At 31.7% G+C, this 12607-nt stretch overlaps 1 protein-coding gene and 2 long non-coding RNA genes across 3 annotated transcripts; 2 read left to right on the forward strand and 1 right to left on the reverse strand.

The window, feature by feature from the left end:
• Nucleotides 1–1679: 1679 nt before the first annotated feature.
• Nucleotides 1680–2900, reverse strand: LOC145048694 (von willebrand factor A domain protein). The gene has a single exon (XM_078997281.1). The coding sequence runs from the start codon at nucleotides 2734–2736 to the stop codon at nucleotides 1885–1887; it is 852 nt and encodes a 283-aa protein (XP_078853407.1). The 5' UTR covers nucleotides 2737–2900; the 3' UTR covers nucleotides 1680–1884.
• Nucleotides 2901–7254: 4354 nt separating this feature from the next.
• On the forward strand, nucleotides 7255–8737 carry LOC145048702 (uncharacterized). Its single transcript, XR_013683016.1, has 3 exons — nucleotides 7255–7970; nucleotides 8083–8368; nucleotides 8479–8737. It is a non-coding gene; the product is annotated as an uncharacterized LOC145048702 (long non-coding RNA).
• A 1010-nt stretch (nucleotides 8738–9747) lies between these two features.
• On the forward strand, nucleotides 9748–10527 carry LOC145048709 (uncharacterized). The gene is made up of 3 exons (XR_013683017.1): nucleotides 9748–9866; nucleotides 10104–10208; nucleotides 10443–10527. It is a non-coding gene; the product is annotated as an uncharacterized LOC145048709 (long non-coding RNA).
• The last annotated feature ends 2080 nt before the right edge of the window (nucleotides 10528–12607 follow it).

A 12607-nucleotide genomic window follows, 5' to 3' on the forward strand; every position in this document is an offset into this window, starting at 1 on the left:
TGAATTATTAAAATTAATGAGGCTTTAATGTATTGAATACATTACATATATAAATCTTTTCTAATAAATATCTTACATATATATTACCTTACATATTAAATGTAAAATTTTAATTTAATAAAATAAAATATACAATAAGTGGAAAATAGAAAATCTAAAATTTTTAGAAAATATCATGTGTCCAAATGAAAGAAAAGAGGATATGTGGTAAAAAAAAGCTTCATTTATTAGAGTCTATATATATATATATATATATATATATATATATATATATATATATATATATATATATATATATATATATATATATATATATATATATATAGGTTCAGGTTAATTTGAGACCATTCTAATTTTGTGAGACCGTGAGACCAAATTTAAAAATAATTTTAAAATGCAAAATAAATAGAAAAATCCAAAAATTCTTTTTTTTTTTAAATATTATTTTCAGAACTTGAATTAACTAAAAAAAATATTAAAAAAAAATAAAAAAATTAAAAAAAATTAAAAAAATTCCATTTTTTTCTTTAAAAAATACGTGAAATATTCTAAATAGAATATTACACTGACATATTGTAAAAAATAATTTTAAAATGCAAAATAAATGGAAAAATCTAAAAATTCTTTTTTTAAATATTATTTTCGGAACTTGAATTAAGTAAAAAAAATAAAAAATTCTATTTTTTTTTTGAAAAATACGTGAAATATTCTAAATAGAATATTATACTGTATATATTCTAAAAATAATTTTAAAATGCAAAATAAATGGAAAAATCAAAAAATTCTTTTTTTAAATATTATTTTCGGAACATGAATTAACTAAAAAATATAAAAAAATATTAAAAAAATAAAAAAATGCGTCGTACAGTCTCACAAAATATAGGTGGTCTCAAATGAACCTAACCCTATATATATATATATATATATATATATATATATATATATATATATATATATATATATATATATATATATATATATATAGGGTTAGGTTCATTTGAGACCACCTATATTTTGTGAGACCGTGAGACACATTTTATTATTTTATTTATTTATTTTTTATTTTTTATAGTTAATTTAAGTTCCGAAAATAATATTTAAAAAAAGAATTTTTAGATTTTTCCATTTATTTTGCATTTTAAAATTATTTTTTAAAATATATCAGTGTAATATTCTATTTAGAATATTTCACGTATTTTTCAAAAAAAAAAACGGTTTTTTTTTATTATTTTTTATTTTTTTATATATATTTTTAGTTAATTCAAGTTTCGAATAATATTTAAATTTTTTTTTTTGGATTTTTCTATTTATATTGAATTTTAAAATTATTTTTAGATTTGGTTTCACGTCTCACAAAATTAAAATGATCTCAAATGAACCTGAACATATATATATATATATATATATATATATATATATATATATATATATATATATATATATATATATATATATATCAACAAATCAGTCTTTTTAATTTGAGTATGAAGCAGATCCTCAAGCCAAAGATCATTAATCCAATTTTTTCAAGTTTGGAACCAAAATATTTACAGTTTTATAAAAAAAATATATAACACATAACTTAAACATATGATGATATGATTACGGATCTGATTTTAGAAAAAGATAAAACTTTAGTAATTAACAAGGTGACTGATTTTGTTTCGCAAGGCATTTTTATGACCCAAAGTCTCGTTAAATATCAATATATAACATTCAAATATAAGACCTAAACTCAAAATCATGGCGACCCCATGGTGTTGTCAATTATGATACATAAGATCACTCAAACTTTCTTAATTGAGCGATCATACAAGCGTGACAACGTCCCAAAATCTCGTCGATTATCTAGTAACTATTTTAATTAACCGGACATGTTAATTTTTAACGACCCAAACAAAGTGCAGCTTTAACGTCTAATCTCCATGCATATCCACCACCCATCCTCCACGCGTCACACGGCACCGTTAGGGTTGAAGAATTCGTACCACTCCGGCACGTGACCCTCACACTGCATGTGAACGCCGCCGGGTAAGGGTAACCCATATCCTCCTTCCTTACCAGAACCACCGCCACTTCCTCCCCACCAGCCATCTCCCTATACGCCTTGTTCGTCCACACCACCTTGTCTTCCCCGTCCGATATGAACCCCGGACATGTGTCACTCTCCATCTCCGTCCACCTTACCCACCCCTTGTCTACAAACGTCTCCGCCACCCATTCCACCTTCACGTACGATAGTATCGTTTGCTGTCTCTCCGGCGGTTTTTGATTGCTGTTCTTGAAGCTTAACCAGATCGGGGATGATACCTTCTTGACGGGGAGAATATTATCGAGGTTTTCACTCGACGAAGAGTTGGCCGGCGAGTTCTCCTTCCGATCTGGCGTCTCCGGCATCAACGACAGCGTCACCACCGCGTCACCACCACTGGAAACTGTTTCCCTGGGCTGAAACGATGACGTTGACACCTTTCTTTGTTTAACTTCCTTATTCCTGTTGTTTCCCTTCACCCTAACGTACTTCCTCTTAACCCCGCCACCTTTACCACCGTTCTCCATCGTGGAGTCACCGGAACCCGACCCAGAAGCCACCGGTTTTGGTGCAATTGGTCTGAACTTGAGCATCATCCTGTCCACCATCGATATGTCATACAATCCACCACCAACGTACCTCTCAACACAACCACCACCACCACCACCGCCGAAACCGCCGTGTCTGGCGTACCTCATATCCATATCCACACGTTAATCCAAAATCCTTTCTTTTTGAATATAAATAATCTCGGTGTCGTTTTTTGCTTATAACATAATGAATGATTTTGCGGAGATGGGGGGTACAGTATATAAAGACAATCTCCGGTGACTCGGCCGCGTGTGTGACTGTGTGAGAAAAAGCAACACGTGGGACGACACTGGTTGGAACAGCACAGATAGGTGATTGGGATTTAGTCATTTAGTCATTTAGCCATTTAAATTTTAAGGGAAAGGGAAACGTAACATGAAGTATCTTGTGGGGTCAGTGATCGGATGCAACCAATGAGGAGCCGATACGTGCCTAACTCGGCCATTTGAAACAACCAATGAGGTTCAGGTACGTGCCCAGTTTGGCAATGGAGGAGGGGCACGTAGGGCACTGCTCCCTCGTTTTTCGTGTAGTAAGAACAGGGATTGTAGAGTGGGTGACATGGGTTTAAGTTGGACACGTGGACATCCCTCGACGTATTCAGTTCAAATGTTATTTCTTTTTTGTTTTTAAATTAAAAACATTTCGATTTCGCCGGATTATTGCGACTTTATCACATATTATATACGATTAATTTATATATGATCTACCTAAATCATTTGTTTCAAGTAATTGGTTAATATCTGGTTTAAAATCCTAACCTTCAATTCAACATGAGGTGGCCAGCTGAATTTTATCCCACAACATTAATTAATAGTAGAGTCATACATGTCATTGGATAAAATTCAACAACTCAAATTAATTAAGCATATCTTTCATAGGACAGATTATCGAATACCACAGGTTCAATTCCAAAACCCTTCTTCGAACCAAAATGTTAGGAAGTGTTTGGATTATCGAGACAAAAGTTTTTTTTGAAAAAATTGCAAAAAATCAGGTTTTTGATTTTTTCAGAAAGTGAGTTTTTCTTATATTTAAAATCCAAAAATAACTTCTAAAATGTTTTATCAAACATTTTTTACCTTTTATCTTTTCATAAAAAAAACTTTTGGCATTTCAAAAAATAAAACAAACACCCCCTTAATATTGTGAACCAAAAGGAATAATATTTAGAATTTCACTCAACTTCAAATCCAATCACGACGTGAGAAAGATGTTTGTTTTTTTGTAATGAAAAATATAATCACGCTCACAAATGTGATTAGTACAACAAAAAGAGTTTAAGGATATTTGATAGGAAAAATGGAGGATATCATCTGATAAATTGTTTTATTATTTATATTTGGTCTTTAAAACCTAATTAATTTGCTATTGATTATAGTACATTAAACATTTATTTTATGATTGGATATTTGTGTTAAAAATTTCTTAGTCTTTTTTATCATTCTTTTTATTTATACTATTTATCATAATTTTGAAATAGACACTACTAGAAAAAGGCTTCTTTTTGTCTGACGAATGACGACATACACACTTTTATAACATGCATAAAATTATGTCATAAATTTTATGTCATATATTGTAAAATATCAATGATTTACGACAGACAAAAATGTGTCTCGTAATTTAAAAAGCAAATTAAAATTTTTATCTGTTAATACTATAAGGAAAATTTAGTAATAGCAAACAATAATACAATAATGCTATGTCGACAAGTACATGAGCACTATATAGTATGAAAAAAAATTGAAGCAAGTTTAAAGGATGTGAATTAAATATTAAAATCAATAAACCACTTGGTTAGTGCAAAAAAAACTAACGACATAGTAGGGGAAGAAATCCAAAAAATCGAACTAATTTGAAAAAGTTCCACTTTGGTGTGAGGAAAAAAAACAAAACAACAGAGTGTTTGGAAAAAAAAACATATTTTGGTGAACACTTTAAAAAAAACCCTGAAGAATGACCTGTCTAAGAAAAAAGGTCTAATTATGTTGTTAATAGATATATCAACTATGCCATAAATGAGTATCAATTCCATACAACATCTCGAGATAAGACTAGAACAACTCAATGTGGTGGGGTATTTTTAGTTGCACATGCTATGCAAATTGCTAGTGCAAAAGACACCAATCATGTGTATAGAGTTGTTACTTACTATAGTCGCATAAAAGATTTATGGGATCTTGATTATCGCATGTTTAGGATTCTTGTTTTCATGTGTGATTATGTTGATAGTCATGGAATAAGAAAGGATTCATTTGGATTCACATTAGTTAACTTAGATAGGATTGGTCACCACTCTAGCAAAGCAAGTTTTTTATGAACAAGATCAAAAAGATAAGAATTTGTCTATTGTAGGCTTCACACCACATAGGATGTACAAGTATGGAGCTAATAATGAAAATGATGATATCTTAGAATTCGATGCTACACAAGATTCCTCTTTATTAGATATTGACGAATATTTTCTGTGTACACGGCTCGATGGTGAGGGCATTTTAAGTTAAATTATTTTGTGAAAAATAGTATTGCATAAATGGGCCTAGGCGGCTGATTAATCGACGCCTAGGCGCTAGGCAGACCTTGACTGAAGATGTTTAGAGGTAATCAGCTTGTGTAATCGAAGGGGTCAAATTCGATCAAAGTCGGAGATAATCGGATATAGGCGGAGCTAGACGCTCAACTTGGTCAACTCAGGTCAACGTAATTTAAAAACATTTTAAGGGCAAAATAGTCAAAATATAACAATTAATGCTAGGCATCGTTCCAAATTCTCATTCAATCTTATGTGCAGTTACACCCCGTTCCCAAGTTGTAGCAAAGAAAAGAAGAGAAGATAAAAGAAAGTAAGGAGAGTAAAGAAGAGAAAATAAAGGAAAAGAAATTTGTTTTTTGTGCTCCCGAGTTGGAGAGAAATTGAAGGAAAGTTAAGCATTTTGTTCTTTTTTTCCAAATCCTTCCAAATCAGAAGGAAAGTTAGAAGGGAAAGTGATCCTTCCATTTCCTTCCACTTCTTTCCTTTAATGAAACTCGGGAGCACCAGTTTCTTTTTCTTTCCTCTCACTTCCACCCATTTCCTTTCTTTTCTCTCCTTAAGTTGATCTCGGCCCTCAGGGTGATGGGGATGTCAAGCCCACCAAGCAAATTACACCATTTGATTGCTAAATAAACGTAATATAATGGTAAAAAGGGGTATCGATCCTCGGGGAAATGGTTGTATTCAATCACCAATGCAATTCAATAGAACTAGTGAAATTAAACTAACTAACTACAATTAAAATAAAAGAGGGGGTGTTCGATTACTTGAAAACTAAAATACTTGAATAACTAAAAACCTTGCAATTAAGCAAGTTGATGAGACGCTCAAAGGTTGGGAATAATTGGTTAACTAAGGCAATTCAACACAATGAACATTTGTGTGTTTATCATTAGGATCTAATACAAAGCTTATCCTTCATCCCAAATTGGTTATAGCAATCATGAAGCATGATATGCCAAGATTCCTCATAGGTAGTATGGAGGTTGGGGAAGCTCACAACACACCTTCTTAATTAAGATCAAGGGTCAATTGAAGCAATTAATCCCAAGAAATCAATTAGCCTTAAGAATGAAGGAATCCCTAATTCCTAGAGGATGTCAAATGCTTACACATCCATTAAGGAGATATGATTCATAAGCTAGAGATGATTTCTACCATCATAAAGCCTTTGTTCTAGATAAATTCAATGATCCAATGCAAAATCAATGAAATAAATCAACTATTGCTCAATCAAATACTAAGCTCATGATCAAAGTATCAAATAAGCATAAAAATTGCAAACTAGAATCATAAACATGAAATAAATTGATAATCAACATAAATCCTTCAAAACCCACAAACATTCATTGGTTTTCAGCCAAAGTCAACCAAATAAGAGTATTAGCCACTCATGGCAACAAAGTAACAAGAACAATAATCTAATTGCATAAAGAAACTACCTAAGATTTGGAAAGATGAAAGGAAATGGTTTCTAGCTCCCAAAATCGCCTCTTGCAGGTCTTCAATGGTGGAAAATCGTGAATGAGCTTCTAGATCTGATCCCCAAGGGTTATGGCAAACCAAATGACCAAAATGCCCAAACTGGGCAGTTGCGTGGGTACCCGCACGACGGAAATTCCACCCGCGCAAATGTTGTTGTAATGCTATTGGTCCACCAAGCCACTCCACCCTTCCACTACCAAAGATTCCTTTGGTCCCCCCTCCTTGTCCATGTAATTTGAAATGCACTAATCATCATTTAGCCACCAAATGGATGCTCCAAGCCCAAAATTTGAATTTTATGATCCATCTTCACAAGCCCAAATAATCCAAATCAATAACTTTCAAAGCCCAATTCTTCCTCTTTGATTCCGCCAAGCCCAATAATGCTTCGGGAGCCCACTAAGCCCGTCTCCAATCAACCCGCAACCGCAACAAGCACAGAAAAACCTACAAAATATCTTATGCAACATAACAAGCACCCGGTACGATCCATACTAAAGAAAAATAAATAAAATACAATGCATTAATGATAATAAAAATCTAAAAATCATTTCTTTTCTCTCTTTAAGTTGATCTCGGCCCTCAGGGACGGGGTGTTCAAGAAACATCGCATTCCCTTTCTCGACTTAACGAATGATGTGAACCGGCGACAGTTTCTCGTCGACCTTAGATTCTCTTCCGATCATCGCATCAACAGCTTCCGGTTCGTCGACGGCTTCCAATCTCTCCTTCAATCGACAACAACAACTTCTGGTTTGTTGACAGCTTCTGCAAATGTTAGCCTATTTGATCAATTATTCTGTTCGGTGTTTGTTATTAATATGTTCAGTGTTCTTCGACAGCTTCCAATCTTTCCTTCAATCTATCAATTTGTTCAATTATTATGTTATGATTTTGACTTTTGACATTAGATCGCTAATAGTATTCAGTTAAATTAAAAAATCGAAGAACTTATATAAATCGACATTAGATCACTGACTTTGACTTTCAGTATGCATCTTTTTTTATCAACAAACTTATTTTGACTTTCAATCTGATTTCAACGAGCTGAGTTGATTTCGACTCGCCATTATTTGGTTATGTTCTGATATATCTTTGAGCTGATTTTGAGTCACCATTATTTTGTGTGGTGTTTGTTATCAATATGTGAGCATAAGATTTGAAGTCAGCATCGTTTATTAACATGTGAGTTGTTAAGTTGATTTTATTTTCTCATGGATGGAGGACCCTTTGCTAACATGTGATGTTGGTTGGAATGAAAACGAACAGAACACCCTCTAAAATCGTTTGTTCTTTCTAAATCATTTGTTCTTTTTGCAACATCAGGTAAGCAATGATTTTTTAAAATTGTTTGTTCTTTCTTTAACTTTCTAAAATCATTTGTTGTTTCTTCATATTTTTCTTATTGTTCGTTGGATTTGTGTCTCGGTTGTAACAGGTAGGGTATAAGGGTATTTGGATTCAAGATGTAGGTGGTAATTTTAGGTATGAAACAATCTGCTCACCAATTGTTCGATCAATTTCCTGAGTGAAGGGTATTTGGATTCGGGTAATTTCTTGACCAAAATTATGGTCCGTTGATCATCTGTGAAGTTATCAAGAACCATAGATTAAAGATGTAGGTGGTTTGGTGGTGGTATTTGGTTGTATGTGTATGTAGGAATAGAGGAGGTGGTGGTATTTGGTTGTATGTGTATGTAAGCAAGAACACAGATTGGATTGCAGTTTAGTTCTTCATCCCTCAACTATTGGTTTTATGCGTGTATGTGTATGTAGCAAGAATACATATTGGTTTTGCATATATCTGAAATTGAATATGTTTTTCCATTTTCAGCTCTATTGATCTCTCAAGCATCATAACAGATGTTTTAAGCAGTGAGTTAGGGTTTCTTGCAGCTTGGGCTCCTTCAAGTCCCCAACCTCATGAACTTCCTTTTTAATCTTAGTTTCATGTTATAATGTTATGTTTATTAAAATTTTAATAGTTTTTTTAAATTTATAATGTTATATTTATTAATGCTATTCTTAGGATTGATGTTATACTTATTAAATTTTTAATATTTTTTAAATAATTAATGGGTCCCGATTAATCCATTCACCCCAGTCCACCGACTAGCATACGTCAAGCGATTTCTACAACCTTGGTGAAAAATAATAACACCAATTCCTGGTATGTTTTTATTTTAATTTTTGATTGTGTGATTATTTGTCTTGTATATATTCATTATTTTGTTGTACCTAATTGTTAATTAATCATGTTTACACAAGTTGTTTTTGGTGAACATGGAAGACAAACATTCAGATTTGTCTTCAAATAATGATGATACCTCCAAATTATCAAGAGGGCCTACAATAAAATCAAAATCTAATAAAGGAAAACGTTATTATTACTTACAATAAAAAAGGTGTACCTATTGGAGAGGAAGCAAAAAAATTAGTTACTTTTGAGGGGATGATGGCAAGAACAATGGTGCCTATAACTTATGAGACTTGGCGTCATGTTACCGAAAAAACAAAGGAAGATATATGACAATATGTTTTGGTTAGTTTAAAAAAAGGAAAAAAAATGTTAGTATTTTATGGGATAATATTGTTAAGTTTTCTCTGTTTATGTTTTAGATGAACTTTGTAGTTGACTTAAAGAGTCAGAAGAATACTCTCAAATCGATGGGGTCAAAGTGGAGAAATTTCAAACATTATTTGTTCAAGAATTTTGTAAAGAAACATAAAAATGACCCAAATGCGAAATTACATGATCCTCCATATATGTATAGATTCTTGAAGAAAGCTGACTGTAAACTATTTGTTGCACAAATACTTTCAAAAAAATGGCAGGTTTGTTGAAATATTGTAACACAATCAACAAAATTAATTTTGAAGTTTAAACTTATTCATTTTAATGTTTTTAATGAAAGGAAAATGTGATGGTGGTAAGAAAATCTATGCACATAAAAATTACAATCACCGTTTAAACAGAAAAGGATATGTAGACTCATTGTTGAGATTGTATGTAAAGTTAATTGCATAATTGATTTGTTTATTTCTTTTTTGTTACATTAATGAGAAAAATATTTAATTCACTTTTGTTTTTCTTGAATTTTTAGATGCAAGAAACGGGAAAGTCGTAAGAGGAGATTAATAGATCTTTGTTATGGAAGAGGGCAAGACAAACGAAAAAAAGGATGTTACAACTTAAATGTGCAAACTATTGTTGATAAAATTGTAAGATACATAATTTTGTTTTTTATTACAGAAGTATTTTTTTTGTCCCGAGTGCAGGAAATAACAATGTACTTTGCTATTTCTTGCATTTAAGTTTCCTTTACCATAAATAAGTAGAAAGTAAGCCTCAATTTCTTGTATTTAGGCTTCCTTTACCATAATGTACTTTATAATTTCTTCCATTTAAGCTTCTTTCACAATTATTGTCCTAATTTTATTTGGTTTTTGGGTTTACAGTGGTCACTGGCTGCTAGCAGTATTAGACATGCAAACAACATGTTATTACCTTGATTCGCTAAGGTGCCTTAATGTTGATCCAGACTTAAAGCAGATGATTGAAGCGTAAGTAATATAAATTATTGAAACTTTAAATTATTTTCTTCGATATATTTCATCCATTATTTTAGAGCATTGTCATTGCACACAAGACAAAGTGAATCAAAGAAAAGGTTAAAATCAACTAGATAAATGTTATGGTTAGCACAAACTGCAACTTTAATTTCAATTGGATTTGACTAATATATTATTGTTTTTTACTGATCAATTTATTATATAAGTGTACAATGTCCCTTTCAGCCTGGTTACACGGAATGCGGGTATTATGTTCTTAAGTTCATGAAAGCGGTTGTTGATGAAGGACTTGAAGTGTTAAATAACAATGTAAGTAAATCTATTAGTTACTTGACGGACTAGAAGTGTTGTAGAATATTTACATATATAATTATTTAATAGTTTTTTGCTAATATATTAGTTTTTGTCTTAGTTTTAAGGGAAGAATGAATATATAGACGTCGAGTTTGATAGGGTGCGTGAAGAATGGGCTACTTATGTCATAAATTTTATTTACTAGTGATATGAATTTGACAATTACTTTTTGATGAATTTGGACCATATTTTTGAATTTGACACTATAGTTCGTGTAAGCCTTTTTATATATGTATGATGTTTTATTTTGTGTTATTAGACATTAAATATGTAATTTAGTTTGATTAAGATTTCGTGTGTATATATATATATATATATATATGTGTGTGTGTGTGTGTGTGTGTGTGTGTGTGTTTGTGTGTATAACCACGACATACAAAGTATGTCGTAAAAATATGTCAAAAATTATATTGTACAAAACATATGTCGTAATTTGAAGTCGTAAATGTCTGGCATAATTACAAAAATTTTGCGAATTATGACATACAAAGTAAATCATAAATGTATGTCGAAAACGTATGTCGTGTGTGTATGTCTTAATTGTTGGTCATAAAAGTCTATCGTAAATTTTATGACAGACATTTGTTTGTCATGTATAGGCATTTATGACAGACATTGTATGTTAATGAAAACTTTTTTTTCTAGTAGTGAGAGCAACATGAATAAACGATAATGTCATAGTAATTAATTAATGATTAAGATTTTGTGTGTCGTGCATTGCAGTGAGTCATTATGTTTTGTAAGTTAAATTTTGACAATTGTATCAAGAAAATTTATGTATTGTTGTATTTGTTGGTAGATAAACATACAATATCGGTATAACTAACTAGCTCTAATATATAATCGGATAAACACGTATTATATGTGACTAAATTCATACATGAGAAACATACATAAAAATAAATTAACATGAAATTGTAAATAGCTGAAATTTATAAAGACTCATACATAAAAAGAAGTAAGATTTTTTTGTAAGTTAATGAACGAAAGTTTAAATAATTTAAAACACATTACATGTAACTCGACTCATACGTTGGAGCATAAATAATAGTCTTTTACACAATGTTATAGTCTAATAATAGTCATCATATAATGTTATAGTCTAACTATAGTCTTTTATATAATGTTATAGTCTAACTATAGTCTTTCAGCCACATTGGCATCATACCACGCAATGGACATCTAATGTTACACATAGCATAGTGAAAAGACTCACATGAATCTAAAAGTCTAAGTCTCCCACATAGACTCCTCAAAAGATCCAACTAGCATGAACCACCTAAGTTCACCATACGAAGCATATTAGTAACCATTACTAATAAGATGCCATAACTCACTCAAAAGTTTCAAATTTAACAAGGTTTGACCAAAAGTCAAAATGGTCAAAAAGTCAACATTTAATATATTGCAACCAGCTCCTGGTCGTTTTTCAACCACTAAAGACCAAAATAGTTGCGAAACTAGACCAACCTTCACACCACGACCAAGCATTGGTTGCGTCGCACATTCTGCGCAAAATCACTTATTCCATTAAGTGATAAATCCTTTAATTTAGCAACTATAACCTTCTACACACCATCTTAGGAGGTGTTTAATGGATAAAAATCTTAACTCGATGATCAAGCAAGCCCCTAACATCATTAATACACACCCTAAATCAAACAAAGCCAAAACGGTAAGGACTTTCGTGCATGGATCCAAGAGGGATTGAACATGCACTCTACTCACCTAAATGAGTCTATAAGGCCATCCAAAACAACTACTAAACCTATAGTTTTTCAAACTCTAAGTCATTCAAGCAAAAAGGGACCAAACGTGCTAAAAACATTAGATCTAGAAGCAATAAACATAAAGATCTAAACTTTATAACCTACAAAGGATTTTGAAGTGACAAGAATGTTGAAACTTCATTGGATCTAGCTCCTTATGCACCAACTATACTTGCTTCTTCTTTAAAACTCACCAAAAACACCATAAATGAATGACAGGAGGCTAGGGTTTGAGCTCTAGAGTTTTATGAAGGATAGAGCCTAAAT

The sequence above is a fragment of the Lactuca saligna genome, chromosome 1 (genome assembly GCF_052625555.1).
Source record: "Lactuca saligna cultivar CGN05327 chromosome 1, ASM5262555v1, whole genome shotgun sequence".
Lineage (NCBI taxonomy): Eukaryota > Viridiplantae > Streptophyta > Magnoliopsida > Asterales > Asteraceae > Lactuca > Lactuca saligna.